The sequence below is a fragment of the Symphalangus syndactylus genome, chromosome 19 (genome assembly GCF_028878055.3).
Source record: "Symphalangus syndactylus isolate Jambi chromosome 19, NHGRI_mSymSyn1-v2.1_pri, whole genome shotgun sequence".
Lineage (NCBI taxonomy): Eukaryota > Metazoa > Chordata > Mammalia > Primates > Hylobatidae > Symphalangus > Symphalangus syndactylus.
Genome location: NC_072434.2, coordinates 70,412,539 through 70,439,735, shown reverse-complemented (window position 1 = coordinate 70,439,735; position 27,197 = coordinate 70,412,539). Strand labels below are relative to the sequence as shown.

At 50.6% G+C, this 27,197-nt stretch overlaps 1 protein-coding gene across 4 annotated transcripts; it reads left to right on the top strand.

The window, feature by feature from the left end:
- The first annotated feature begins 1,756 nt into the window (after positions 1–1,756).
- LEFTY1 (left-right determination factor 1) lies at positions 1,757–27,197 on the top strand. Of its 4 annotated transcripts, none has more exons than XM_063613402.1 (5): positions 1,757–2,422; positions 24,441–24,699; positions 25,464–25,710; positions 25,856–26,095; positions 26,404–27,197. In XM_063613402.1, exons 2-5 carry the CDS (start codon positions 24,450–24,452, stop codon positions 26,777–26,779), a joined length of 1,113 nt encoding a protein of 370 aa, XP_063469472.1. In that variant the 5' UTR covers positions 1,757–2,422; positions 24,441–24,449; the 3' UTR covers positions 26,780–27,197. The 4 variants fall into 4 exon arrangements, with proteins under 4 accessions (XP_063469472.1, XP_063469471.1, XP_063469470.1 ...); XM_063613401.1 differs by having other exon boundaries at positions 24,339–24,699; XM_063613400.1 differs by having other exon boundaries at positions 23,334–24,699.

Below are 27,197 nucleotides of genomic sequence, written 5' to 3'. Positions count from 1 at the left end.
GAGGCTGAGGCAGATGGATCACTTGGGGTCAGGAGTTTGAGATCAGCCTGGCCAACATGGTGAAACCCCATCTCTACTAAAAATACAAAAGTTAGCCCGGTGTGGTGGTAGGTGCCTATAATCCCAGCTACTCAGGGGGCTGAGGCAGGAGAATCACTTGAACCTGGGAGGCTGAGGTTGCAGTGAGCCGAGATCGCTCCACTGCACTCTGGCCCAGACGATCGAGCAAGACTGCATCTCAAAAAACAAAACAAAACAAACAGAAACCAGTGGGGGTATGTACCTCTCAGTTACTGCGCCACCCTGAATTCTAGGATATGTGAATATGAAATTAGAATTTCATGTGTAGTATCTTTTCAATTAAATTACAATAAAGATTGCTTTCCTTCTGCCAGTGTAGTTAATGAACTTCTGGTAACAGTAGGAGCAAAGGCCTGAGTTCTAATCCTCACTGCCCAGGTGACTTCAGGCAAGTCATTAGTCTGCTTTGGTTTCAACTTATTATTTTATTAAAATGGGAAATATATAATAATTGCTCATCCTTCTCTCAGGGTGGTCAGTTGCTTTGGGCAAAGCCTTTGGGTAACCTGGGTCACTGTGCAGCCGGGAGGCCCCTGGGCAGGTGACCATGTTGCTCTGACACAATCCCTCCCCCTTCTACAATCCCACACACTGCAAGCTTTCCTCTTTCCTAAGATGGGAAGCCCAGCCAATGCTCCTTGTCAAGCAACTTCTCATATATGACTTGAAGCATAGAAACTTTAAAAACAAACACGTGTCTTCTTTTTATGCGCCAGATATGGTTTTATGCATGCAAGGCCCATGATCTCATTTAATCTTTAATAATTATGATGTAGTTATTAGGAAAACTGAGGCTTGGAGAAGTTGGGAGCACAGCCAGTAAGGGGAAAGGCCTGGGTGCCAATCCAGGTATGTCTAAAACCAAGACCCGTTTTCCAGTGCACTGACCTGACCTGCCATGTGCAGGCACTGCTGCCCTCACTGTTCTCACTGAGGGGTCCTCTGGCTGGAAACCAAGGAATAACCCCCCCAAAACTAGGCTAGGTGAGAAGGTGGAGGTGTAGGCAGAGGGTGATGCTGTGGGGGTCCCTGGACAGGTGCCTGGGAAGAAGGCCCAGAAAACAGGGGGGTGGGGACTGGCCTCCATATAGCCTGCAGTGGTGTGGGAACCTTGCCTGAGTCACTGGGAAACCCGCTCAGAGAAGCAAATATTTTAATTGTTTTTCATTTTGTAGAAACAAATATAACCGTCATTACTATCTGCTCTTTGAATTAAGGGAAAGGAACAAGAAATGAGCATTTATAAAGTTATGCCATTGCCCGGATCCCCGCATAATGCTCCCTTTGCCCTAAACAGTGTATCTTTCTGCTGAACCCCATGGCCTTCCCCAGTGCCCCGCTGTCTTGCTCACGCTCCCTCTCCGGGGCTGCCTCCTCCTCTTCTCTCCCCAGCTCCTTCCTCCAGGCCCAGGGCCATTGGTCCTTGGCATCCTGGACTGTCAGTTATTTTCTCATGAACACAAGTCTTTGCTCTATAGTAGCGCTTCTAGGCTGACAAGGGGGCTGTCACTCGTCGCATCCAGCAGGAGTCCCACGGCAATCTGGAGGCAAGTAGAGAGGGGGCATCCCCATCCCTGTCCCCATCCCCATTCCCGTCCCCCATAGGAAGAATTCAAGGCACCCATCCAAGATGACTGGGGAAGCTGGTGTCAAAGTCTCAGCCTCCAGACTCGAGTCTTCTTTCCCATTTTCCCCACTCAGCTCACGGTAGAGTTCCTAAGACCCTCGAGGATGGCATTGTATTTTTAGTAAAGACGGGGTTTCACCATGTTGGCCAGGATGGTCTCGATCTCTTGACCTCGTGATCCGCCCGCCTCGGCCTCCCAAAGTGCTGGGATTACAGGCGTGAGCCACCGCGCCTGGCTAGTGGCTCCGAAATAACGTCCCTTCGCGGCTAGCAAGCGGGCCCGGCTGCCCGTGGCCGAGGAGGACCTCCCCGCACCGCCAGAGGGCGCCAGGCGCCACCGCCGAACTCCCCAGGCCGCCTGCCCCGGCCGGGTTGGGGAGAAACCGGATGCAAACCCCAGCCCCGGCTGGGTGCCCACCTGCTAGTTGTGGCAGGTCATTTCCTGAGTTCACATAGCAAAGCAGCGCAGAGTTGGATCTACGGGAAAGCGCTGGAATCCACGCTCCGCTTCCCCACGCAGCCTCGCCTGTGGCCCCAGCAGCGCCCTCTGCACACGGGAGGTCGGGCAGCTTAGCGGAGCTCCCCTGCCAGGGACTCAGGCCTCACCAGGGGCCCTCGTGTCCAGCCTTACGTGGGCCCTCTGAGTCGACACACACCCATCTTGCTCAAGACGAGGCCTAGAGAGTAAGCCGCTTTAACGACAGGTGACCTTGGGTGAGTTATTCAACCTCCAAGAACTTATCTGTCAAGTGAGGGTGAGAAGGATCCCCACCTCATGGGCTGAGATGAGGATTCAGTGAGATAAAGGCTGGGCTTGGTGTCTGGCAGGACAGCGCTAATACCCAGAGGTTGCTGTTGTGTTGATTATAACTGTTAGGGAAACTGAGGCCCGGAGAGGTTAACTGGAAAGACAGGACCCAGCACCGGAAGTGGGTCAGGCTCCACTCTGGGAGGGTTCAGGGTCCTTGTTCCCCAGGGCACCGCTGGCTTCAGACCTGGTTCCCAAACCTAATTGATCATCTGCCTTTTTAAATTAAGGGAAATAGAGAGGAAACTACCATTTATTGAGTTCTGTTTCCAACCTTATTACCCTTGACTCCTCAAAATGCTTTTTCTATCTGAAAACCAGACCTGTGCTTAACTGTACGACCCACTGTTTCTAGTCACCTCATTTTCTCCACCAGAAATGCCTTCTCCTTGTCTCTTCTGCCTCTCTGAATGTGACAGACCCTCATCTCCCACCCCAAAGCTTGGAATCAGAATCGCTGGAGGTTCCACTGGAGATGCTGACCCTCAGCTGGGTGGGGGGCCACTGCCTGTGGAGCTTGATGAATCCTTGTTAAATTGAATTGAGCTGGTTGTGGCCTGCAGCCAACATTCCCAGGTGTCCAAAGAGATAGACCAGAAAGAAGGTGAAGAGGAAACACTGTAATTACCAGTCAATATATATTTATTTAGATCACAGGCACATAAAATGAAAATTATTCATGGACCAGGACCCCCTACGTTAGGGCGTCAATATCCCAACACATTCAGGGCCAGCCCTGGGAAATGGAGTTCCAGGCAAAGAGAAGCCTCAGGGCATTGTGGAGGTAAGGCTGGTGGGGAGGATAGAGAGAGAAGCTGGCCTTCCTGTAAACTTGAACTTCCTCTGCTGTGTAAAAATTCAGTGGGGTGAGGTGCAAAAAGCACCTGCCTCAACCCGCCCTGCGTGCATGCACACATTCGTTCATTTATTTCAGTCCTCACCTACTGAGTGTCCACTGTGGGCCAGACCGGGTGCTACACATACAATCAGACCTGATCACTTTATTCCCCACTAGAGTTCCTGGTCTGGTGGAGGAAATCAGGATACAAAGAAGTGATTGCAAATTCCATATGACAAGGTAATAAATGGAGGCAGTGAGGAGCACTGGGAGCAGGGAGGAGGTGTCCAGGAAGACTTGGCAGACAATGTCAGGTTGGACATGGGTTAGAAAAGATAAGGGGAGTTTTCCAACTGGAGAAGTGTTAAAGGGCCAGGGTGCTGAGGAGTGGCACCCTGGGTGATGGGCACTGCTTGTGGCCGGGTAGGGTGGCGGGAACCAGTGCCCAGTGTTAGTAAAGAGTGAGTGTGTGCTGGGTGAGTGTGTGCTGGGTGAGTGTGTGCTGGGTGAGTGTGTGCTGGGTGTGTGTGTGCTGGGTGAGTGTGTGCTGGGTGAGTGTGTGCTGGGTGTGTGTGTGCTGGGTGAGTGTGTGCTGGGTGAGTGTGTGCTGGGTGAGTGTGTGCTGGGTGTGTGTGTGACTGGACAACAGGTGAGTCTGAACAATGAAGATGCTGGACTTGGCACGGTGGAAGGCAGCTGAGGCCACAAGAGGGTTGTTTTGTTTTGTTTTGTTTGAGAAAGTCTTGCCCTGTTGCCCAGGCTGGAGTGTAGTGGCGTGATCTCAGTTCACTGCAACCTCTGCTTCTTGGATTCAAGCGATTCTCCTGCCTCAGCCTCCTGAGTAGCTGGGACGACAGGTGTGCGCTACCACGCCTGGCTAATTTTTGTATTTTTAGTAGAAACGGAGTTTCACCACGTTGGCCAGGCTGGTCTCGAACTCCTGACCTCAGATGATCCGCCTGCCTCGGCTTCCCAAAGTGCCGGGATTACAGGCATGAGCCACCGCGCCCAGCCTAAGAGGTTTTTAAGTAGGGAGGGATCAGGCCTAATTTTTGCTTAAGAAAGAAAACTCCAGAAATATTGGAAAACAGTGCCATGAGTCTTGCAGCCATTTGGGTACGAAAGATGAAGGAAGCCAGTTGAAGAGGGTAATCCACAAGGCTTAAAGAGCCTTGGCTTCCCCCAATATATCCCCCTAATATCAATTGCTTGTTTAAAATTCAATTTGTTTAATGCACAGATAAGCTGAAACCTCCGCCGTCTACAGGGTTCCCGCTGTTTGCTCAGTGCAGAGCACAATGGCTGTTGTTTAGCAGGTATTTAATGGGGATTGTTGAGCCATGAGATGAGGGCAGGTGAGAGAGAAGCAGGTGTGGAAGCCAGGGCAAGGCTTCTGCTTGGTGACACCATTAACTGACCTGGAAAATCCTGGAAGGGGATAGGTTTGAGAGAAATAATAAAAATAAAAGCTGCATTCATGGAGTGCCAGATACAGGTCAAAGCTGGAGCTGGACTTCCCCAACCTTCCCTAGTCCCCACAAACAACCCTATCCAGTGCGTGTTTCTATCTGACGCCCATTTTCACAAATGAGAAAAATGAGGCTCACTGGGTTGCCCAGGGCCGAGATGAGATGAGCAGCATGGCTGAAGCCTGTGCTGAACCCCGCTGCCATCGGGAGTTCCTCTTTGAGGGGAGGTGGGCCCCCCATTTTCAGCCCGTAGGGACAGAGGCAGGGCCTCAGAAGAGTCTGGAGGCACAGATGTGGGTTTGCAACCTGGCACCGTGACTGTGGACTTGGAGCTGAGTCCACATCGGTGTGGGCAGAGTGGCACATCACATTCCCGGGCAGCTACAGCAAAGCTGTAAGTGACCAAGCCTGGGTCGCTTAAGCAACAGAAATGTATTTGTCAACCTGGGCACAGTGGTGGCTCATACCTGTAATCCCAGCTACTCAGGAGGCTGAGGTAGGAGAATTGTTTGAGGCCAGGAGTTCTAGACAGGCCTGGGCAACATGGTGAGACCCCTGTCTCTACCAAAGAAAGCCAGGTATGGTGGCTTATGCCTGTAATCCCAGTGCTTTGGGAAGGGGGCCAAGGTGGGAGGATTGTTTGAGGCCAGGAGTTTGAGACCAGCCAGGGCAATGCAGCAAGACCCCATCTCTACAAAAAATAAAAGAAAAAGAAATTTATTTTCTCACAGTTCTGGAGGCTAGAAGTTCAAGACCAGGGACACCAGTCATACTGGATTAGAGTCCGTCCTAGTGACCTCATCTAACTTAATTTTCTCTTTAAAGGCCCTATGTCCAAATAGACACATTCAGAGGTACTGAGGGTTAGAGTTTAAGCATGTGAATTTTGGGGGTCCACAATTCAGCCCATGACAAGCAGCCTGGAGATCATGAAGAGTCGAGGGATGAGGGAGAAGAAGGAGAGAGGGGGCCTGGGGAAGCAGGGGGAGGATTTCAGGACAAGGGTGGAGTGGAGGCTCCAGCTGGCCTGAGTGAGAGGGGCAGGGTGAGGAGGGCCACGTTCCTAACCCAGACCCCTGGATAGGAGGATGCTCAGGAGAAGAATGAGGCTGCATGGCAAAGGCACCCGTCAGGCAGACCTACTTCAGACGAAGGTCAGTGTGGCTGTGGAGGCCCCGCTGGTCATCCCCAGACAGGGCTGTGGTGTCTTCATCATGGAGAATACAGGCCGCTCCCCAGAGCTGTGGTGTGCGGGGCTCAGGCTGCACTGACCCCTTCCCTGCTGGGCTGAGCAGCTGGAAATCCAGGCTGCAGGGGAGCAGTTTCCTCAGGGAGCCCTCCCACTCCTCACACAGGGTCTGCTTCAGGCCCAGGCCACACCTGGAACAAAGGTGGTCACGACCACCCCTGGACCTCTGGCCACAGGACCCAGAGCCCCAGTTCAACCCCCACTGTGAACCACTGTGAGCACTCCTCATCGTGCCCACCTCTGAAGGGGCCAGCTTTGTTCTTTTCCTTCTCCTTGCCGCCTGTCTGGAATTAGTGGCTCCCATCTGGTGGCCAAAGGACCTTGGGCCGTAAGATAGGAAAAGGCTGAGCTCTGTTGTTGGACACATTCTGGGGGCTTCCAGGTACCAAGCAGGAGGATCAAACCTTCCCAGGGACCAGTATCTTTCATTAACAAAGTCCAAAACCATGTCGCAGGACCCTCAGGAGCCTACTCCGTGGGCATGGGGCAGCCACAGAGCCAGCCTTGGCCTCAGTACTGCCCTCAGTCAGCTCGTGGTCCAGGAAGGGATCATACACACTGCCACAGTCACAGCCTCACACTTACACATGGACACACCCACATGTACTCCCACACGCGAGCGCGCACACACACACACCATAGGATGCTTCTGTTTTATTTGACACCAAACTAACACATCTTGGAATCTTCTTATGGAAACAACAGTAAACATGGAAAGTGGAAATAAAACACACACCTGGGATGATTCCTAATTAGCGGAAACAGCCCTAGTCTAGGTCCAGAGACCCTGGAGGGACATGAACGTGGTGCAGGTCAAATTCTCCATTGTCCAGCGAGGGTCATGGGCTGCCCAAGACCACACAGCTCACTGCCCTGTGCCATGTCCAATCCCCTTGCAGGCTCCCTTAGCTCATGCTCAAGTCACACAGGCCTCCCCGGGCCTGCCCTGTCAATGCTGACCCACAAACAGGCTCACATAATGCTCCCTCCCAGGGGCACAGCAGCCTCGGCTTTGATCTGAGGTGGGGCCTTCCTGGCCTGAAAGTTGATGTGGCCAGCCTTCAACCTGCCCCCCATATCACCGTCTGATTTTGGAGACCCAGGGCAGGAAGCTGAAGCCTTATGTGGGAAAATGAGGGCTGGTCCCATGGCAGCCCTGGGGACCAGCTCTCTCCTTCACTTTATATATTATTTCATTTTTAATTACTGAACCAAGGTAGCAGAGCCTCTCAGGCTGAGCCAGAAAATAATCAGCTTTTTAATTTGATTTTTGTTCTCCCAAAGGAGAGCAAGGGGCTCCAGGGGCTCCATGAGGCCCGGACCTTGGAGATGTGGTTGGATCCTCTAACCTATAGATGCTTGACTCCAGCCTGGCTCACCATCTACAGTGGGGTGACCTCCGCAGGCCCCAGTTTCTCTCTCTGTGAAATGAGCGGTTGGACCAAAGCTTCCTCTCAGGTCCCTTCCAGCACCAAACCTCTCTGAGCTCTGAGCCATCCTCACCCCACGTGCGTGGCTTTGCAGGTTCTCCGACCTCTCTTCTATTTCTGAGCCTCCATCTTTTTCTGTAACGGTATAAAAATATCCTCCTTACCTCCCTGTCCCTGATTCTAGCGCCAGTCTGTGGCTGTCCAGGGGTGGGGTGGGGAGGGTCTCTTTTCTGTCCCATCTGGCTTTCCCCTTCTCTCACCAAAACTCTAGCCGCTAGTTATTTCCCAGAGTTTTTCCTCTATGCTCCCCTCAGTATCATCTCTGCTCTTGTACCTCTGTAGCTGTGCCTGGCCATCTCCTCTCCCTGCTCTCTTACCTCCTGCCAAAGACCCCACATCTGACCTTCTGCGGAGTCCTGGACATGGCCCCTGGACTTCCCATCAGTTCTTCAGAATGCCCCTGTCCAATCTTCTTTCCACTCCCCACTCCCACACCTGCCTGTCCTGCCTTCCCTGCCTCAATGAATGGTGCCCCCTCCACCCCGCCTGGTCTATGCCATGGGTCCAGGCAAGTGCAAGGTCTGGCCCTGGGACCAGAAGGATGGGCCTTGATGCAGGGCGAGGAAAGACCCTCTTCCTAGCTTCCCCCAAATAGCTTGATCCACCTCTCTTCCCAGTTACACTGTGCAGCTTTCTTGCTCCAAAAGGTTGGAGACAGTTACTATTTTTGAAATTGCAGGATCTCTGTTCCTCAGACCCAAGGTGCAGAATGTCTTGGTTATGAGTCGGTGACAGAGCCCTGCCAAATCCAGGTCTCCAGACTCCACCCCAGGGGTCTCCCTGGTCTGACACTGCAAGCAGTGCTCCTCCCCAACCTCCCAACATCTGGACTCGCTGGCAGCTCCCTGGAGCTGGAAGCATGGGCTGGTTTCAGCAAGGACCTGCTGTCACTGGGCTGAGGAAGCCAAGCCACTGGTGCTGCCCCCTCACAGGAAGGTAGTGCACTAGGTGCCTTCCTGTCAGGAGATGCTCTGGAAATTCCTGGGTGGCCAGAGCCCTCCACCCTGGGTCTAGGGAAACCAACACTTAAAAGCTAGCCAGGCGCAGTGGCTCACACCTGTAATCCTAGCACTTTATAGGGCTGAGGCGGGTGGATCACTTGAGGCCAGGAGTTCAAGATCAGCCTGGCCAACATGGTGAAACCCCATCTCTACTAAAAATACAAAAATTAGCTGGGCATGGTGGTGGGCACTTGTAATCCCAGCTACTCAGGAGGCTGAGGCAGGAGAATCCCTTGAACACAGGAGGCAGATGTTGCAGTGAGCCCAGATTGCATCACTGCACTCCAGCCTGGGCAACAGAGCAAGACTCCATCTCTGAATGAATAAATAAATAAATAAATAAATAAATAAATAAAAGCTTATTTCCAGAGAAGGAGATGGAGTGGAGCCCACTTCTTATTAAGACACCGCTGGCAGATGCTGGTCAGCCCAAGAGGGGAGAACCAACTGGTGTTCTGTGTGGACTCTGAATCCTGTTCCTTGCCAGAGCTGAGCATTGGATGGCACAGAAACTTCCCAGTCCACACCAAGGATTGCCGACGGAGAAACAATCCGGCCTGCAGGCATGGGCCTGGGGCTCAGAGGGCTCTGGACAGCTGACTTCTGGTTGGGAAACTGATTACCCTTCTCAGTCCTGGGAGACCTTCCTTGGCAGAGGCCTGGCAGCATTTGGCACCAATGGGGGTTAATCCAGAGAGAAGTCCCAAGCACCGCTTTTCTCTCTCCTAGTGATTTAGAGCTGAAAGGAATATCTCATCTATCTACCTCATTTTACAAAAAAATTGAAATCCAGAGTTCACCAAGCTTGCACAGTGAGAATGCCCATCTTTTAATTCATTCAACAAATATTGATGAAGTGTCTACCATGATACCTCATCGTGCTGGTCATTGTTCTAGGCACAGGGACATAGCAGGAAACAGGTTAGACAAATTTTCTGAGCTCCTGGAAGCAATGCTCCAGCGGGGAGGCAGTCAATAGATGGTTAAAGAGGTGGAGAAGAAAATCTTAGATAGTCCTAAGTACTATGAGGAAGATAAACCAGAATGATAAAGAGAGATAATAATTGGTAGAGGCAGGAAGGAACATGCAGATATGTATGCACGGATAAGAGAGGCCTTTCTGAGGAGGTGACATCTGATCCTGAATGATAAGAACGAGTTAACATGCAAAGGTCTGGGCGCAGACCCTTGCAAGTGGAGAGAACAGCTTGTGCAAAGGCCCTGAGGTGCAACTGGCATGTCACGTTTAGGGAGAGTAAAGAGGCCTGTGTGGATGGTTCTCAGGGAGCAAGTGAGGAGAGGAGGAGAGGCAGGCAAATCTGGCCCAGGTCAGCTGGGCTTTAAGGACATTGGAAGAAATTTGAATTTTATCCAACGTGTAATAAGAAGTCACTGGAGGGTTTTTTTTTTCTAATAGACTTTATTTTTTAGAGCAGTTTTAGGTTCACAGCAAAATTGAGAGGAAAGCACAAAAAAATTCCTATATACTCTCTCCCCCTACATGTATAAACTCCCCTACTATCAGTGTCCCCACCAGCCTGGTACAGTTGTTAAATTTGATGAACCTACACAGACACATCGTTTTGTTTGTTTTTTTTGTGTGTTTGTTTTTTGAGACAGAGTCTTGCTCTGTCACCAGGCTGGAGTGCAGTGGCACAGCCTCGGCTCACTGCAACCTCTGGGCCCCCCAGGGTTCAAGTGATTCTCCCGCCTCAGCCTCCTGAGTAGTTGGGATTACAGGTGACCACCACCACACCCAGCTAATTTTTGTATTTTTAGTAGAGATGGGGTTTCACTATGTTGGCCAGGCTGGTCTCGAACTCCTGACCTCAGGTGATCCACTCGCCTTGGCCTCCCAAAGTGCTGGGATTACAGGTATGAGCCACCGCGCCCGGCCACGGACACATCATTATAACCCAGAGTTCAGAGTTTACATTAGGGTTGGCTCTTGGCGCACATTTGATGGTTTGAACAAATGTATAAAGGCGTGTGTCTACCAGTACAGTAACACACAGAGTAGTTTCACTGCCCTAAACATTCTCTGTGCTCTGCCGGTTCATCCCTTCCTCCTCTCTAGCCCCTGGAAACCACATATTTTTTTACTGTCTCCATAGTTTTGTCTTTTCCAGAATATCATATAGTTGCAATCATATATATATATGGCCTTTTCAGATTGACTTCTTTCACTTAGTAGTATGCATTTAAGATTCCTTCATGTCTTTTCATGGCTTGACAGCTCATTTCTTTTTAGCATTGAATAATATTTCATTGTTTGGATGTACCACAGTTTATTTACCCATTCACCCAACGAAGGACATCTTCCAAGTTTTGGCAATTATGAATAAAGCTGCTATCAACATCTGTGTGCAGGTTCTTGTGTGGACATAAGTTTCCAGCTCATTTGGTACTTGGTAAGTACCAAGGAGCGTGATTGCTGGATTATTTGATGAAAGTATGATTAGTTTTGTAAGAAACTGCCAAAGTATCTTCCAAAGTGATGGTGCCATTTTGCATTCCCACCAGCAACGAGTGAGAGTTTCTGTTGCTCTGCCTGTTACTTCGTCAATGTTTGGTGTTGTCTGTGTTTTGGATTTTGGCCATTCTAATAGTTGGGTAGTGATAGTTCATTGTTGTTCCCCACTGACATATTCCTTAATGACATATGATGGTTAACATCTTTTTTTTTTTTTGAGACGGAGTCTGGCTCTGTCACCCAGGCTGGAGTGCAGTGGCGCCATCTCAGCTCACTGCTGCAAGCTCCCACTCCTGGGTTCACGCCATTCTCCTGCCTCAGCCTCCTGAGTAGCTGGGACTACAGGCGCCTGCCACCACATCTGGCTAATTTTTTTGTATTTTTAGTAGAGACGAGGTTTCACCGTGTTAGCCGGGATGGTCTCAATCTCCTGACCTCGTGATCTGCCCGCCTTGGCCTCCTGAAGTGCTGGGATTACAGGCTTGAGCCACCGTGCCCGGCCAATGGTTAGCATCTTTTTTTGGTTTTGTTTTTTGTTTTGTTTTATTTTTTTGACATGGAGTTTCGCTCTTGTCACCCAGGCTGGAGTGCAATGGCATGATCTCGGCTCACTACAGCCTCTGCCTCCTGGGTTCAAGCCATTCTCCTGCCTCAGCCTCCCAAGTAGCTGGGATTACAGGCGCCCACCACCATACCTTGCTAATTTTTTGTATTTGTAGTAGAGATGGGGTTTCGGCATGTTGGCCGGGCTGCTCTCGAACTCCTGGCCTCAGGTGATCCACCCACCTCGGCCTCCCAAAGTGCTGGGTTTACAAGCGTGAGCCACCGCACCTGGCCAGTTAGCATCTTTTTATATGCTTTCTTGCCATCTGTATATCTTCTTTGATGATGTATCTGTGCAGGTCTTTTGCCCATTTTTTAATTAGGTGGTTAGTTTTCTTGTTGTTGAGCTTTATGAGTTCTTCAGGCCAGGCACAGTGACTCACACCCGTAATCCTAGTACTTTGGGAGGCCAAAGCAGGAGGATCACCTGAGGCAGGAGTTCAAGAAGGGCCTGAACCCCATCTACAAAAAATACAAATATTAGCTGGGCGCAATGGTGCACCCCTGTAATCCCAGCACTTTGGGAGGCTGAGGTAGGAGGATCACTTGAGCTCAGGAGGTTGAGGCTGCAGTGAGCCGTGATTGTGCCACTGCACACCAGCCTGGGCAACAGAGTAAGACCCTGTAAGACCCTGCTTCAAAAATTAAAAAAAAAAAAAATACAGAAAAAAATGGTTATTTGTATATTTTGAATAACATTTCCTTATCAGATATGTCTTTTCCAAATATTTTCTCCCTGTCTGCGGCTTTTCTCATTCTCTTGACAGTGTCTTTTTCTTTTTCTTCTTGAAAGGTATGACTGAGGGAATGACAGTGTCTTTTGCAAACCAGAGGTTAATTTTAATGAAGTCCAACTTTATATCAATTATTCCTTTCATGGGTCAAAAAAAGTCATTGCCAAACTCAAGATGATCTATGTTTTCTACTATGTTCTCTTTTTGGAGTTTTATAGTTTTGTGTTTTACATGTAGGTGTATGATCCATTTTGAGTTAATTTTTGGAGAGCTTTGATTAATGGAATGTGTTTTCTGATTAAAGTTTGTCACAGACCACTGTTGACTCCGAGGATGGAGAATGGGAGCAGGAGGAGGCAGCTGCAGTTGCCCTGGCAGGTTATGGAGGGTCACGAATGGATATAAAATGTGTTTTGGAAGTGAGACCAAGACACCTGCTGGGGACTGACTCTGAGGGATGTGGGATAGGAAGGATTCAAGAATGAACCCTGGCCGGGCGCAGTGGCTCATGCCTGTAATCCCAGCACTTTGAGAGGCTGAGGCGGGTGGATCACCTGAGATCAGGTGTTCGAGACCAGCCTGACCAACATGGTGAAACCTCACCTCTACTAAAAATACAAAAATTAGCCGGGTGTGGTGGCATGCGCCTATAATCCCAGCTACTCGGGAGGCTGAGGCAGGAAAATCGCTTGAACCTGGGAGGTGGAGGTTGCAGTGAGCCGATATCTTGCCATTGCACTCCAGCCTGGACAACAGAGCAAGACTCCATCTCAAATAATAATAATAATAATAATAATAATAATAATAATAATAACAACAACAATAAGCCCCAGGGCTGGGCGCAGTGGCTCATGCCTGTAATCCCAACAGTTTGGGAGGCCAAGGTGGGTAGATTGCCTGAAGTGAGGAGTTCGGGACCAGCCAGACCAACACGGTGAAACCCCACCTCTACTAAAAATATAAAATTAGCCAGGTGTGGTGGCACACGCCTGTAATCACGGTTACTTGAGAGGCTAAGGCAGGAGGATTTCTTGAACTCGGGAGATGGAGGTTGCAGTGAGCTGAGATCATGCCATTGCACTCCAGCCTGGGCAACAAGAGCAAAACTCTGTCTCAAAAACAAAACAAAACAAAAGCAAAAAACAACAGAATGAGCCCCAGGTCTGGAGACCTGGCTGGGTGTGCTGAGATGGGAACAGGTGGCAGTGGAAGGGCATTCAGGTAGATGATTCTGGTGCCCATTGGAGAGGCCAGGCTGGCAGTGGGAGCCCAGGAGGCCGCTGTGAATGGCTGGCATGTGAAGTGGCACTTAGTATAGAGGAGAAAAGAGAAGCAGGCTCTTTTCTTGACCTCTGGCTGTTTGCAACACGCAGTTCACACCCTGGGACCCTTCTGGCCAGGGGTTGGAGAGAGGGTAAGACACTATTAATTCACAGGACTGACTGGGTGTGGGCCAGGGCAAAGGAGATCAGTAGGGGCAGACTGAAGGCAAAGCCCCCAGACCTATTATCCCTCTGCAAACAGAGACCTCTTTCCTGAATGTGGATTTCCAATGGGTTCAAGAGTTTTTTGCTGGGGAAATAAAATAATTGGGCAATCAGCCAGAAGAAAGCAAATGTGGATTGGGAGACTGTTTACAATGGGTTGTTGCAACCTCAGGAGGGAGGGCAGCCCCATCCTTTGTCATGCAGAGGAAGGAGCCTGGCTTCCTAGGCCTGTGGGTGGGTGGGGGTGGGGGATCTGGCTGGTCTGCAGGGTCAGATAGGCCCCAAAAGGCCAGGAATTATGAAGTCATCCTGAAGCCAGATCTGCTGTCCTGGAGGGCAGCAGAGGGCAGGGAATGGGAGAACGAGAGGAAGCTCACCACCCCCACTGAGGGCCCAGCCCTGGGACTGAACTTGAGGACATGATGCGGGGAGGAGGAGGAGGACCAGGTAGGAGGGCAGATAAGGAGTGGGACCCTGTGCCCTTGGCCACCCTCCTGCCCCTGATAGGCCAGGATGTGACTCCAGCCAGAGGCCAGGTTGCCAGGTGAGGGCCATGGGAAAACATAGGGGTCAGAGGTCATCCTGGGGCCTCCATGGGTGGGGATGAGCTGGACTTCTCTGAGATCAGCAAAGCTAAGAGTCCAGGAGTGGAGTGGCTTATAAGTCAGAGCCCAGCATCTGGGGTCTCCAGGGTGGCTTTTGTCCCCTCCCTGGGCAGGGGCAGACACTACTGAGCGTGCTCAGGAAATGCCCCAAGGCCAGTCCAGGTGTCTTGGGCTGCCCCACCCCACACCATCAACCTCCCTGACCCCAGGCCTGAGGGCCCATGGGGCTCCTTGGGGTTTCCAGACATGCCCTGTGTGGGCCCTCCCTGTTGTCCTTGAGTAGCTCAGACTCCCATGGATGACAGTGGGGAATGAGGCAGGAATAAAGACCCATGTTTCAGGTCATCCAGCTCCTTCCTGGTAAGAGTGAGTTCTCAGTTCAGTCTCCAGTGTGCCACTCACCAGCTGTGTGGCCCTGGACAAGTCGCTGACCCTCCCTCTGATAGGCCGTCCACAAGTCAGTTGGTAAAGCCCAGAGCGGCTGGATTCCGAAAGAGGGCGAGAGAGGATGCTTTGCAGCCAGGCCCCAATGGTGGCTGGACCTTGTTGCCCAGGATGGCACCGTGTGATTGCCTGGCACGCATGTAATCCTCACTATGCACTCGGGGCATAGATAGAATTGATGCCCCCATCTCATAGTCAAGGAAGCTGAGGCACTGGCAGATGATGAATTTGTCCAAGGTCACCTAGCTAGGATTGCTCCTCCCCTGCCCCGCTATAGTGCTCTCGTTAACAATCTGCGACCTTGGGCAAGGATCTTAGATGCTCTGGACCTCCTTTACGAAATGTCAACAATGCCTTCCTCCCAGGGCATGGGAGGCAGCGAAGGAGAAGAGCAGGGGTAAGTGAAGCGAGGGGAGAAACCAGGCTTCCTGAAGGTGACTGTGGAAACAGCCACTGCAACGGCAGCTCGGGCACCTGTGGGCTCCGGAGCTCACCTTTGCAGGGTGCCTGCCTGTCCCAGGTCCCTGCACTGCACCTGTACTTCCTGTTGTTGAGGTTGCCCCATCTCTTCAGTTTCATTCAGGATACTGAAAACGGGCAAAATCATCAACAAATATTTAAGTAATTGAAGAGAAAGGGAGGCCAGAAGAGGAGCTTATGGAGATGAATGGCTTCTAGAATTTCCTTCAAGGCAAAATTTGAGGACAGGGACTGGTTTATGTGAGTGTTTTCCTTTTTGAACATTTTTTTTTTTTTGAGACAGGGTCTTGCTCTATTGCCCAGGTCGGAGTGTAGTGATGTGATCTCGGCTCATTGTAACCCCTGCCTCCCGGGTTCAAGGGATTCTCGTGCCTCAGCCTCCCAAGTAAGCTGGGATTACAGGCACCCACCACCACACCTGGCTGATTTTTTGTATTTTTAGTAGAGACAGGGTTTTACCATGTTGCCCAGGCTGGTCTCGAACTCCTGACCTCAGGTGATCTGCTCACTTTGGCCTTCCAAAGTGCTGGGATTATAGGTGTGAGCTACCAGCCTTCTTTGTTGTCATTTCTCAATCCTGGAAAGACTTTTCTTTGAAAAGGGAAAGGAGGTGTTTTTGGACGGAGATGCTGGGAAGTAGCAGCTTTCAGGAGGCGTGGAAGGAGGGGAAGTCGAGGCTAAAGTGTCAGCTGTGGAGAGAGTGGCAGGAGCAGCCGTCAATCATGAAATCACTTTTGCTCTGGCACAAGGCAGTGTGCACGTTTATGCTGACACAGAGATGTGGTGGAATCAAAACACCGTCTAGGTGTTTTCCCCAACAGGAAGTGGTTCACTGATAGGTGGAGCTGAGGTATGACTTAAGCCACAAAGAGAACAAACAAACCAAGCCTCACCGCATGAGTCTGAGCAGTTGGGGGCAGTTCCCCACACACAGGGCAGGCCTGGATCTAGGGAGATCGGGAAGCCAGTGGCACCTACTTCATCTGCCAGGGGACAACTGGCTTCTGTTGCTGACAGCACCGGGTGGTGTTGAAATGCTGGACTGGACTGTGGTCGCTCAGGCAGGAGACAGACGTCTCAATGAGGCCCTGGGGCTAGGAGGGCAGAATGTTGGTGGGATAGGTCCCTGAATATAGGGGGCATAGGTCTTCTTATAATTTCCACCTCCAGTTCTCTGCATGCCTGAGGGTATTTCCTGAAAAGTTTGTATACAATGACTGCAAATAATCAAAATGAGTAACTGTAGAGGAAAATCAGAGGTGTAAATATTAGAAATGAGGAACAGAATTGTCACTATTAATTAGCAAATGACTTTTTTTCCTTCCCACAAAAGCAAACAAATCCATCTCTACACACTCTACTTCTGCATGGTTTTGAATTTTAAACAAATGGAATCATATTCATCTTTCATGTCTGGCTTCTGTTCAATGTTCTGTTTGTGATATCTGCCAATGTTGTAGACAGTTTTGGTTCATTTTCTTTCCCATAAAGTATTCCATAAGACTATACTACATTTTATTTGTGCTTTACAGTGTTGATGGATATTTTTGGTGAGTTGCTTCAGTTTGGACTCTTATAAACAATGCTGCTGTATCATCAATCTTATGCATGCATTTCTGTCCAACTGAATGAAATGACTGTGCCTTTTTTCTTTCTTTTTTTTTTTTGAAATGGAGTCTCACTGTCTCGCCCAGGCTGGAAGTGCAGTGGCGTGATCTCGGCTCACGGCAACCTCTGTGCGCCCCCCTGCCGCGGGGGTTCAAGTGATTCTTCTGCCTCAGCCTCCCGAGTAGCTGGAATTACAGGTGCCCGGTGCCACGCCCAGCTAATTTTTGTAATTTTAGTAGAGATGTGCTTTCACCATGTTGGCCATTCTGGTCGTGAACTCCTGACCTCAGGTTATTGGCCCACCTCGGCCTCCCAAATTGCTGTGATTAGAGGTGTGAGCCACTGTGCCCGGCCCCTTTTTTGTTTTTAAGAGACAGGGTGTCCCTCTATTGCCCAGGCTGCTGTATTGCAGTGGTGCAATCATGGCTCACTGCAGCCTCGAACTCCTGGGCTCAAGCAATCCTCCCACCTCAGCCTCCCGAGTAGCTGGAGTACTACAGGTGTGTGCCACCATGCCTGGCTGATTTTTTTTTATAGTAGAGATGGGGTCCTGCTATGTTGCCCAGGCTGGTCTTGAACTCCGGGCCTCAAGCCATCCTCACACCTCAGCATCCCAAAGTGTTGGGATTATAGGCATGAGCCGTGGTGCCTGGCCATTGGGTCTTAAGTTTACGTGGTATCTTGAACTGTAGTAAATACTGCCAAATTCTCTAGTGTGGTGTAGCACTTTACACTCTCACCAGTGATATTTGAGAGTTCTCACTGCTCCAGATATTCATCAAATTGGTTTTACTCAACATCCATTATTATTACTATTATTATTTAGAAACAGGGTCTCACTCTGTCACCCAGACTGGAGTGCAGTGGCACAATCATAGCTCACTGCAGCCTTAAACTCTTGGGTTCTAGTGATCCTCCTGTCTTAGCCTCCTGAGTAGCTAAGTGCACACCACCACACCTAATTTAAAATTTTTTTTTGTAGAGATGGGGTCTTGCTATGTTGCCCAGGCTGGTCTTGAACTCTTGGCCTCAAGCAATCCTTCTGCTTTGGACTCTCAAAGTGCTAGGATTTAAGGCATGAGCCACCATGCTTGGCCTGTTCTCGATTTTTTTTTTTTTTTTTTTTTGAGATGGAGTCTCGCCCTCTCGCCCAGGCTGGAATGCAGTGGTGCAATCTCGGCTCACTGCAACCTCCGCCTGCCCCAGCCTCCCAAGTAGCTGGGATCACAGGCGTGTGCCACTATGCCCAGTTAATTTTTGTATTTTTAGTAGAGACGGGGGTCTCACTACATTCGTCAGGCTGGTCTCGAACTCTTGACCTCGTGATCCGCCTGCCTCGGCCTCCCAAAGTGCTGGGATTACAGATGTAAGCCACCGCGCCCAGCCCGTTCTTGATTTTTAAAAACTTCTATTATGGATACTTCGTTAACATGATAAAATGTATTTAGTTCAACCATAAAGCTCATACTCAATGGGGAAATAGTAAAGGAGTCCTATTAAAACCAGGAACAAAACAATGCTATCCATTATCATCACTTTTATTGAATATTGTTCTAGAAGAACTACTAAATGGAGTTATACAATAGAAAAAAAAAACCCAGAGGAATAAACTTTGAAAAAGAGGAATTAAATTATTAGTAGCAAATATTAAGATTTTGTACCTAGAAAATGCAAGAAATCAACTAAGAACTATTACAAACAATAAGAAGTTCCAGTAAAGTCTTCTATGTACCAATTTTGAACTCACTTTACTGGAATGTCTTATTGTTTGTAAGAAGTTTGAAGAAGACTTCTATGTACCCAATTGGTACCATAGCCTGAAATCTTCAGGCTGTGCACAGTGGCTCATGCCTGTAATCCCAGCACTTTGGGAGGCCTAGGCGGGTGGATCACTTGAGGTCAAGACTTCAAGACCATGAAAACCTGTCTCTACTAAAAATAAAAAATAGCCGGGTGTGGTGGTGTGTGCCTGTAATCCCAGCTACTCAGAGGCTGAGGCAGGAGAATCACTTGAACCTAGGAGGTGGAGGTGGCATTGAGCAGAGATCGCGCCACTACACTCCAGCCTGGGCGACAGAGTGACTCTGTCTCAAAAAAAAAAAAAAGAAAAAGAAAAAGAAAAAGAAATCAAGTCTTTAATAACACAAACAGCACTTAAGCAGTGTGATGGTATAAAAAAAATCCCATCTTCAATACAAATGAAAAGCAAAATACCCAGGAGTTGATTTAACAAGTTATTTATAAGATGTTTTAACAAGTTATATGTAAGACATAAGACAAACCATGAGGAAAGGCAAACTGTGTTCTTAGATGAGAAAATGCCAATGCTTCCTAATCTGTGAATTTAACGTAATTCAATAAAAACATTAGAGTATGACCAAAAAAACAGCATAAACAAAGTATAAAACACAAATTATACATGGGAGAAATATTCGCAATACATACAACAGAGAAAAGGCTAATGTCCTTGATATATAAAGAGTGTCTACATATCAATAAGAAAGAACAACTCAGTAGAAAATTGACGCAAGGTATGAACAAACAGTTCTCAAAAACAGAAATATAAGCTGAGCAGGATGGCACACACCTATGTTCCCAGCTTCTCCAGAGGTTGAGACAGGATAATTACTTGCACCCAGGAGTTTGAGACCAGTCTGCGCAACACGGCAAGACTTCCTCTTTACAAAGCATAAAAAATTTTGGCTGGGCACAGTGGCTCATGCCTGTAATCCTAGCACTTTGGGGGGCTGAGATGGGCAGATCACCTGAGGTCAGGAGTTCGAGACCAGCCTGGCCAACTTGGTGAAACCCCATTTCTACTAAAAATACAAAAATTAGCCAGGCGTGGTGGTGGGCACCTGTAATCCCAGCTACTTGGGAGGCTAAGACAGCAGAATCTCTTGAATCCTGGAGGAGGAAAATCTCTTGAACCTGGGAGGTGGAGGTTGCAGTGAGCCGGGATCCTGCCACTGCACTCCAGCCTAGGCAACACAGTGAGACTCTACCTCAAAATAATAATAATATTCAGCTGGGTGTGGGGTGCACATCTGTGGTTCCAGTTACTCGGGAGACTGAGGCGGGAGGATCCCTTGAGCCCAGGAGGTTGAGGCTGCAATGAGCTGAGATGGCACCACTGCACTCCAGGCTGAGCAACAGAGTGAGACCCTGTCTCAAAAAATAAATAAATAAAAATAAAATAAAAATGTGCAGATGAGGAACAAAAAGAGACTGACATTCTTCCATATTCCCTTTCCTATCTTTTGAAAGTTGTGCTATGTGTATTAATTACAAACAAAAACAAAAACAAAAATAAAAACAAGGCCGGGTGCGGTGACTCACGCCTGTAATCCCAGCACTTTGGGAGGCGGAGACGTGTGGATCACGAGGTCAGGAGATCCAGACCATCCTGGCTAACACGGTGAAACCCTGTCTCTACTAAAAATACAAAAAAATTAGCCGGGCGCGGTGGCGGGTGCCTATAGTCCCAGCTACTCGGGAGGCTGAGGCAGGAGAATGGCGTGAACCTGGGAGGCGGAGCTTGCAGTGAGCCGAGATTGCGCCACTGCACTCCAGCCTGGGCGACAGAGGGAGACTCCGTCTCAAGAAAAACAAAAAACAAACAAACAAACAAACAAACAAAAACAAAAAAATTCAGTTTCAACACCAGAGGACAAAAAAGAAAAAGGAAACAAAAAAAATGAAAAAAAAAAAGAGAAAAAAAAAAACAATGTTAACACACAATTTTAAAAAATTAAACATTTAAAAAATTAGTAACAGTATAAGACTCCTACTATTTATTGGTCACCTAGTGTGTACCGGGAGGCTGTGCTAGGCACTCTGTAGACATCTCGATTAATACAAACACTGCAAGAAAAACACATTATTCCCATTTTATAGGTGGAAACATATTGTATTGAAGAATGTGGAAAACCTGCCAGTGGCTGGGTGTGGTAGCTCACACCTGTAATCCTAGCACTGTGGGAAGCCAAGGCAGGAGAATGGCTTGAAGCCAAGAGTTCAAGACCAACTTGGCCAACATAGTGAGACCCCCGTCTCAGAAAAAAAAATTTAAAAATATGACCGGGTGCGGTGGCTCATGTTTGCAATCCCAGAACTTTGGGAGGCTGAGGTGGACAGATCACTTGAGGCCAGGAGTTTGGGACCAGACTGGCCAACATGGTGAAACCCCCATCGCTACTAAAAATACAAAAAAATCAGCCAGGCCTGGTAGCGGGTGCCTGTAATCCTAGCTACTCGGGAGGCTGAGGCAGGAGAATCGCTTGAACCCGGGAGGCGGAGGTTGCAGTAAGCCAAGATCACACCATTGCACTCTAGGCTGGGCAACAAGAGCGAAACTCCATCTCAAAAAAAAAAAAAATAAATAAATAAGAATAATATTAAAAAATTAATTTGAAAAAGTAAAAGAAAACCTGCCAGAGGCCACACAGCTAGTAAATGTGAGTGGCATAGCAAGGTTTGAACTTACTCTTGCCAAGAAGGGTGTCATGCTGGACCCCCAAGCAGGCAATCTGGGAGGGTACCACCTTGGAGAGACCAAAGAAAAGACCCAGAGACAGCAGGCGTCTTTATTCAAGGGACTTACGCACAGGGGGAAGTCCAGGAGAGGCAGGCTGGACAGGAGCAACCGCTGCCATTTGTGAAAAGCATGCAGGTTATGTAGAAACCTTCCCGTTGCAACTTTCGTTTGTTTCGTTGGCTTTTTTTGAGACAGGGTCTCACTCTGTCACCCAGGCTGGAGTGCAGTGGTGCAATCTCGGCTCACTGCAACCTCTGCCTCCCGGGTTCAAGCGCATCTCCTGTCTCAGCCTCCCGAGTAGCTGGGACTACAGGCGTCCGCCACCAAGCCCAGGTCATTTTTGTATTTTCAGTAGAGTCGAGGTTTTGCCATGTTGGCCAGGCTGGGCTCAAATTCCTGACCTCAAGTGATCCGCCCACCTTGGCCTCCCAAAGTGCTGAGATTATAGGTGTGAGCCACCACGCCCAGCCCAAAACCTTCACATTGCAACTTCCATCTAGCAACCTCTACTTAGCAGCCTCCACCTACCTCAAAACAATGGACCTCTGTTCCTTGTACAGCCTGTGTTCCAAGTAACGGGCCAGGGGCCTGATGTTCTTCATAGTTAAACATAATTAAACATCCAGGTTGGCTGTTCCCAGGGTCCATAGCTTTGAACACAGAACAAACATCACCAAGGGACAAAGGGTCCTTCCCAGGCCATGCTTGAGTTGTTGCTGTCTGGCAGGATGTGCCCACCACACAAAGGCGCTGGATGAACTGCAACGGGTCCCTATTCCTGGTTTGTTTCCCACCCTCCTCAGCCCAGATGGAGCCCCAGGGAAGGCCCCCTGATGATGCCAGAGTCTGAGCTACTTTGGGAGAACAGGAAGGGCCCACACTGGGGGTGCCTGGAACCACCAAGGAGCCACATGGGCCCCCAGGCCTGGGGTCAGGGAGGTTGATGGTGTGGGTTGGGGCAGCCTAGGACACCTGGACTGGCCTTGGGGCATTTCCTGAGCACTCTCGAAAGTATCTGCCCCTGCCCAGGAAGGGGGCAAAAGCCACCCTGGAGACCCTAGATGCTGGGCTCTGACTTAGAAGCCACTCCACTCCTGGACTCTTAGCTTTGCTGACCTCAGAGCCCAGGCCTGAGTCCAGCTCATCCCCATCCATGAAGGCCCCAGGATGACCTCTGACCCCCATGTTTTCCCATGGCCCTCACTTGGCAACCTGGCCTCTGGTTGGGGTCACATCCTGGCCCACCAGGGGCAGGAGGGTGTTCAAGGGCACAGGGCCCTACTCCTCATCCACCCTCCTACCTGGGCCCCTTCCCCCTCTCCCCAGCATGGCCAGCCCACTGCCCTCCAGTGCCCTTAGCTCTGGGCCCAGGGCCAGGTCCAAATGTGCTCTGAGTCAGGGTAGGGATCACTCATTCCCTTGCCCCGCTCTCCTCCCTTAGACAGAAGATCTGGTTCTGGGGCCACTTTACCATCTCAAGTCCAATCTGGGCAGACCCAGGTGGGGATGGCTGGGGAAGCCAGGCTCCTCCTTCTGCATGTCAAAGGGTGGGGCTGCCCTCCCTCCTGGCAACACTTCAGACCATTGTAAACAGTCTCCCAATCCACATTTGCTTTATTTTTCTGACCTCTGGCTAGCGTTGCCAGATCTAGCAAATAAAAATACAGGACTCTGGTGAAATTTGAATGTCAGGTAGACAATGAATAATTTTTTTGGTATAATTATGTCCTAAATAGTGCCTTGTATTTTATCTGGTAGCCCTACCCCTGGCTGATCACCCAAATGTTTTATTTCCCCAGCAAAACTCTTCAACCAGCTCACAAATCCACATTCAGGATAGGGGTCCTCTGTCTTGGTGGATTGTCCCCCTGCCCCAGCCTAGACCTGATCACCTGGATTGAGACCACCTGGCTCCCTTTAGGGCATAGGTCAAAACTAGGCTGTAAATTATTTGAGTGTACCAAGAACTTTGTGAATTGCAAGACCTGACTTTATATGGACATTCATCACTAACTCTGTGAGCTTCGGGAAGTTGACATCTCTGAGCCTTGGTTTTTTTTCAGCTCAAAAATTGGGAGAGGTTGCCATGAGCCAAGACTGCGCCATTGCACTCCAGCCTGGGCAACAAGAATGAAACTCTGTCTCAAATGAAAAAAAAAATTGGAGGAGAAGGTAGCCTGGATATTCCTTTCAACTCTAAACTCTAATTCTGTGAACAGCAGGGATGAGGGAGAGGATGAGGCTCCTTCCTTTTTGGACAAAACCCCATTGGAACTAAATGCTCCTAGGCTCCCTTGCCTAAGAAGGTCAACCCAGAACAGTGGGAAATCTGGTTTCACAACTGGGGACCACCAGCTCAGGATCTCATGAGGCCCCAGGACCCTCTGAGCACGGGCCCAGATGCTCATCCCTGCAGACTGGATTGGCCCTTAGAGAGCCCTGACGTTGCCTGAGGCGTTCTGGTTCCTGTCGATTGTTTGGTTGCAGCAAGGAACAAGACTCTAGGTCCACTTACCAGCAGCTGGGGGAACTGAGCCTCTTACAGAGAATGAGAGCCCCACCTCTACTCTAGGAAATGAGCTTTTTAATTTAACTGCTAAGGCCTCAACCCACACTAGGGGTTCATGACCATTGTACAGATAGCTGTAGCCAGCTGTTCACAGTCCAGACAGACTTGCCCTATCTAGACAGCCCCCTCCTCCCGGCTCAAGGACCGGTCTGGCTGTGAGCTCCCAGGAGGTCTCAGGGGTGTGACCTCCCTCCCTCCTTCCCTCCCTACTCCCTACCTCCTCCCTCCACCCCAGGCTATAAAGCTGCCCAGGCTTGGCTCTCAGCACATCCAGCTGCCTGAGACCCTCCTGCAGCCTTCTCAAGGGACAGCCCCACTCTGCCTCCTGCTCCTCCAGGACAGCACCATGCGGCCCCTGTGGCTCTGCTGGGCACTCTGGGTGCTGCCCCTGGCCGGCCCCGGGGTGGCCCTGACCGGGGAGCAGCTCCTGGGCAGCCTGCTGCGGCAGCTGCAGCTCAGAGAGGCGCCTACCCTGGACAGGGCCGACATGGAAGAACTGGTCATCCCCACCCACGTGAGGGCCCAATACGTGGCCCTGCTGCAGCGCAGCCACGGGGACCGCTCCCGCGGAAAGAGGTTCAGCCAGAGCTTCCGAGGTGAGGCCCTCCCTCCCTGCTGCCCCTGATCCCATGGGGCAGGTCAGATGTGCCCACTCCGGTGGTGTCAAAGGGCTCCTGGCCTTGCAGAGGTCTGTGGGAGGCTGGGTGAGGGCCACGGTCTAAGGGACAGTGAGGTGGGGCCGGGCCTGTGAGGATGGCGGGGCCTCAGCATGCAGTGGTGCGTGCAATCGGGACTCTGGGGGTCTGTTTTCATACTGCCACTCTGGTCTGAGTTCTACTTGGAGCATATTGCTTTAAAATCACCTCACAACCGTTTGCTCACGTGGAACTGGGGTATTACTATGTCTTGCCCATCTTCCAGCATTGTGAACATCCAAATGAGTCATTGTAAACAGAAGCGTGTTTGGGTAACTGAAAAATACTGTACTTAAGCAGACAACCTGGGTTATACCTGGCTGTCAGGGGTGCAGCTGGGCCTGAATCCTCCTGCAGCCTCTCGCCTCCCTAGCTCCTCAGTGCCCAGAGTTAGACCCAATGCCAGGCACCTGGGTGAGGATTCTGCTCCTAGCATCTCAGCTGAGGCAAACTTGCTAGCCAGGGTCCCACAGGCGCTCCTGCCTGCTGGATGGAAATTGTTACTAAACAAGGCCCAGATCCAAGGGAGATTTGTAAACTGGGTTTGCCCCAGAGATAGAACAGGGCCGGTGTCTCCTGGCCTGGCTGCCAGCTCAGTGGCCCTGCCATCCTCAGAGCTCCGCTGGAGTTGGGGGAGGCCCTGCTGACCCTGCTCTTGTCCCCAGAGGTGGCCGGCAGGTTCCTGGCGTCAGAGGCCAGCACGCACCTGCTGGTGTTCAGCATGGAGCAGCGGCTGCCGCCCAATAGCGAGCTGGTGCAGGCCGTGCTGCGGCTCTTCCAGGAGCCAGTCCCCAAGGCCGCGCTGCACAGGCACGGGCGGCTGTCCCCGCGCAGCGCCCGGGCCCGGGTGACCGTCGAGTGGTTGCGCGTCCGCGACGACGGCTCCAACCGCACCTCCCTCATCGACTCCAGGTGGGGGTCGCGAGGGTGCGCAGGGCAGGGGGAGGGGGCTGCTCGCCCGGCTTGGGGGCGGGGACGCGGGGGGCGGCGCAGGGTCCTCGGGGCCCGTCCCAGTCTCCGCCCTCAAGCGGCGCTGGGTCTCTGTGTCATGTCTCAGGCTGGTGTCCGTCCACGAGAGCGGCTGGAAGGCCTTCGACGTGACCGAGGCCGTGAACTTCTGGCAGCAGCTGAGCCGGCCCCGACAGCCGCTGCTGCTACAGGTGTCGGTGCAGAGGGAGCATCTGGGCCCGCTGGCGTCAGGCGCCCACAAGCTGGTCCGCTTTGCCTCGCAGGGGGCGCCGGTCGGGCTTGGGGAGCCCCAGCTGGAGCTGCACACCCTGGACCTTGGGGACTATGGGTAGGTGCTGAGGGTCAAACTGGTAAGCCAGAATAAAGAGACAGGCAATTAAATTTATTTTGAAATGGACAACTTTTCAGAGCGCTGTGGGAATGAATGAGACAATGTATACAATTCTTCCTCTGACTCTTAAGAGATCCTCAGTAAATATTGGTTATTAATTTTCAAGTTATTTCTAGCTGTCCATAGTATATCACAAACATCCAGCTTTTTGAAGTTGAGAGGTGGATCATAAATCTCCATCCCAGATGCCCTCTGACCTCAGCCCTCCCAGCTGACCGCTGACCCTGCTCTCTTTGCCCACACAGAGCTCGGGGTGACTGTGACCCTGAAGCACCCATGACTGAGGGCACCCGCTGCTGCCGCCAGGAGATGTATATTGACCTGCAGGGGATGAAGTGGGCTGAGAACTGGGTGCTGGAGCCCCCGGGCTTCCTGGCTTATGAGTGTGTGGGCACCTGCCAGCAGCCCCCAGAAGCCCTGGCCTTCAAGTGGCCGTTTCTGGGGCCTCGACAGTGCATCGCCTCGGAGACTGCCTCACTGCCCATGATCGTCAGCATCAAGGAGGGAGGCAAGACCAGGCCCCAGGTGGTCAGCCTGCCTAACATGAGGGTGCAGAAGTGCAGCTGTGCCTCGGATGGGGCACTCGTGCCAAGGAGCTCCAGCCATAGGCGGCTAGTGTAGCCACCGAAGGACTTGACTTGTGTGTGTTTCTGAAGTGTTCTAGGGTACCAGGAGAGCTGGCAATGACTGAACTGCTGATTGACAAGTGCTCTGTGCTCTCTAGTGAGCCCTGAATTTGCTTCCTCTGACAAGTTACCTCACCTAATTTTTGCTTCTCAGGAATGAGAATCCTTGGCCACTGGAAAGCCCTTGCTCAGTTTTCTCTATTCTTATTATTCACTGCAATATATTCTAAGCACTTACATGTGGAGATACTGTAACCTGAGGGCAGAAACCCCAATGTGTCATTGTTTACTAGTCCTGTCACTGGATCTGGGCTAAACTCCTCCACCACCACTCTGGACCTAAGACCTGGGGTTAAGTGTGGGTTGTGCATCCCCAATCCAGATAATAAAGACTTTGTAAAACATGAATAAAA

Coding starts and splice junctions, on each gene's coding strand:
- LEFTY1 (XM_063613402.1), top strand. CDS start 24,450: ATGCGGCCCCTGTGGCTCTGCTGGGCACTCTGGGTGCTGCCCCTGGCC. Junction 24,700..25,463: donor GTTCAGCCAGAGCTTCCGAG/GTGAGGCCCTCC, acceptor TCTTGTCCCCAG/AGGTGGCCGGCAGGTTCCTG. Junction 25,711..25,855: donor ACCTCCCTCATCGACTCCAG/GTGGGGGTCGCG, acceptor GTCATGTCTCAG/GCTGGTGTCCGTCCACGAGA.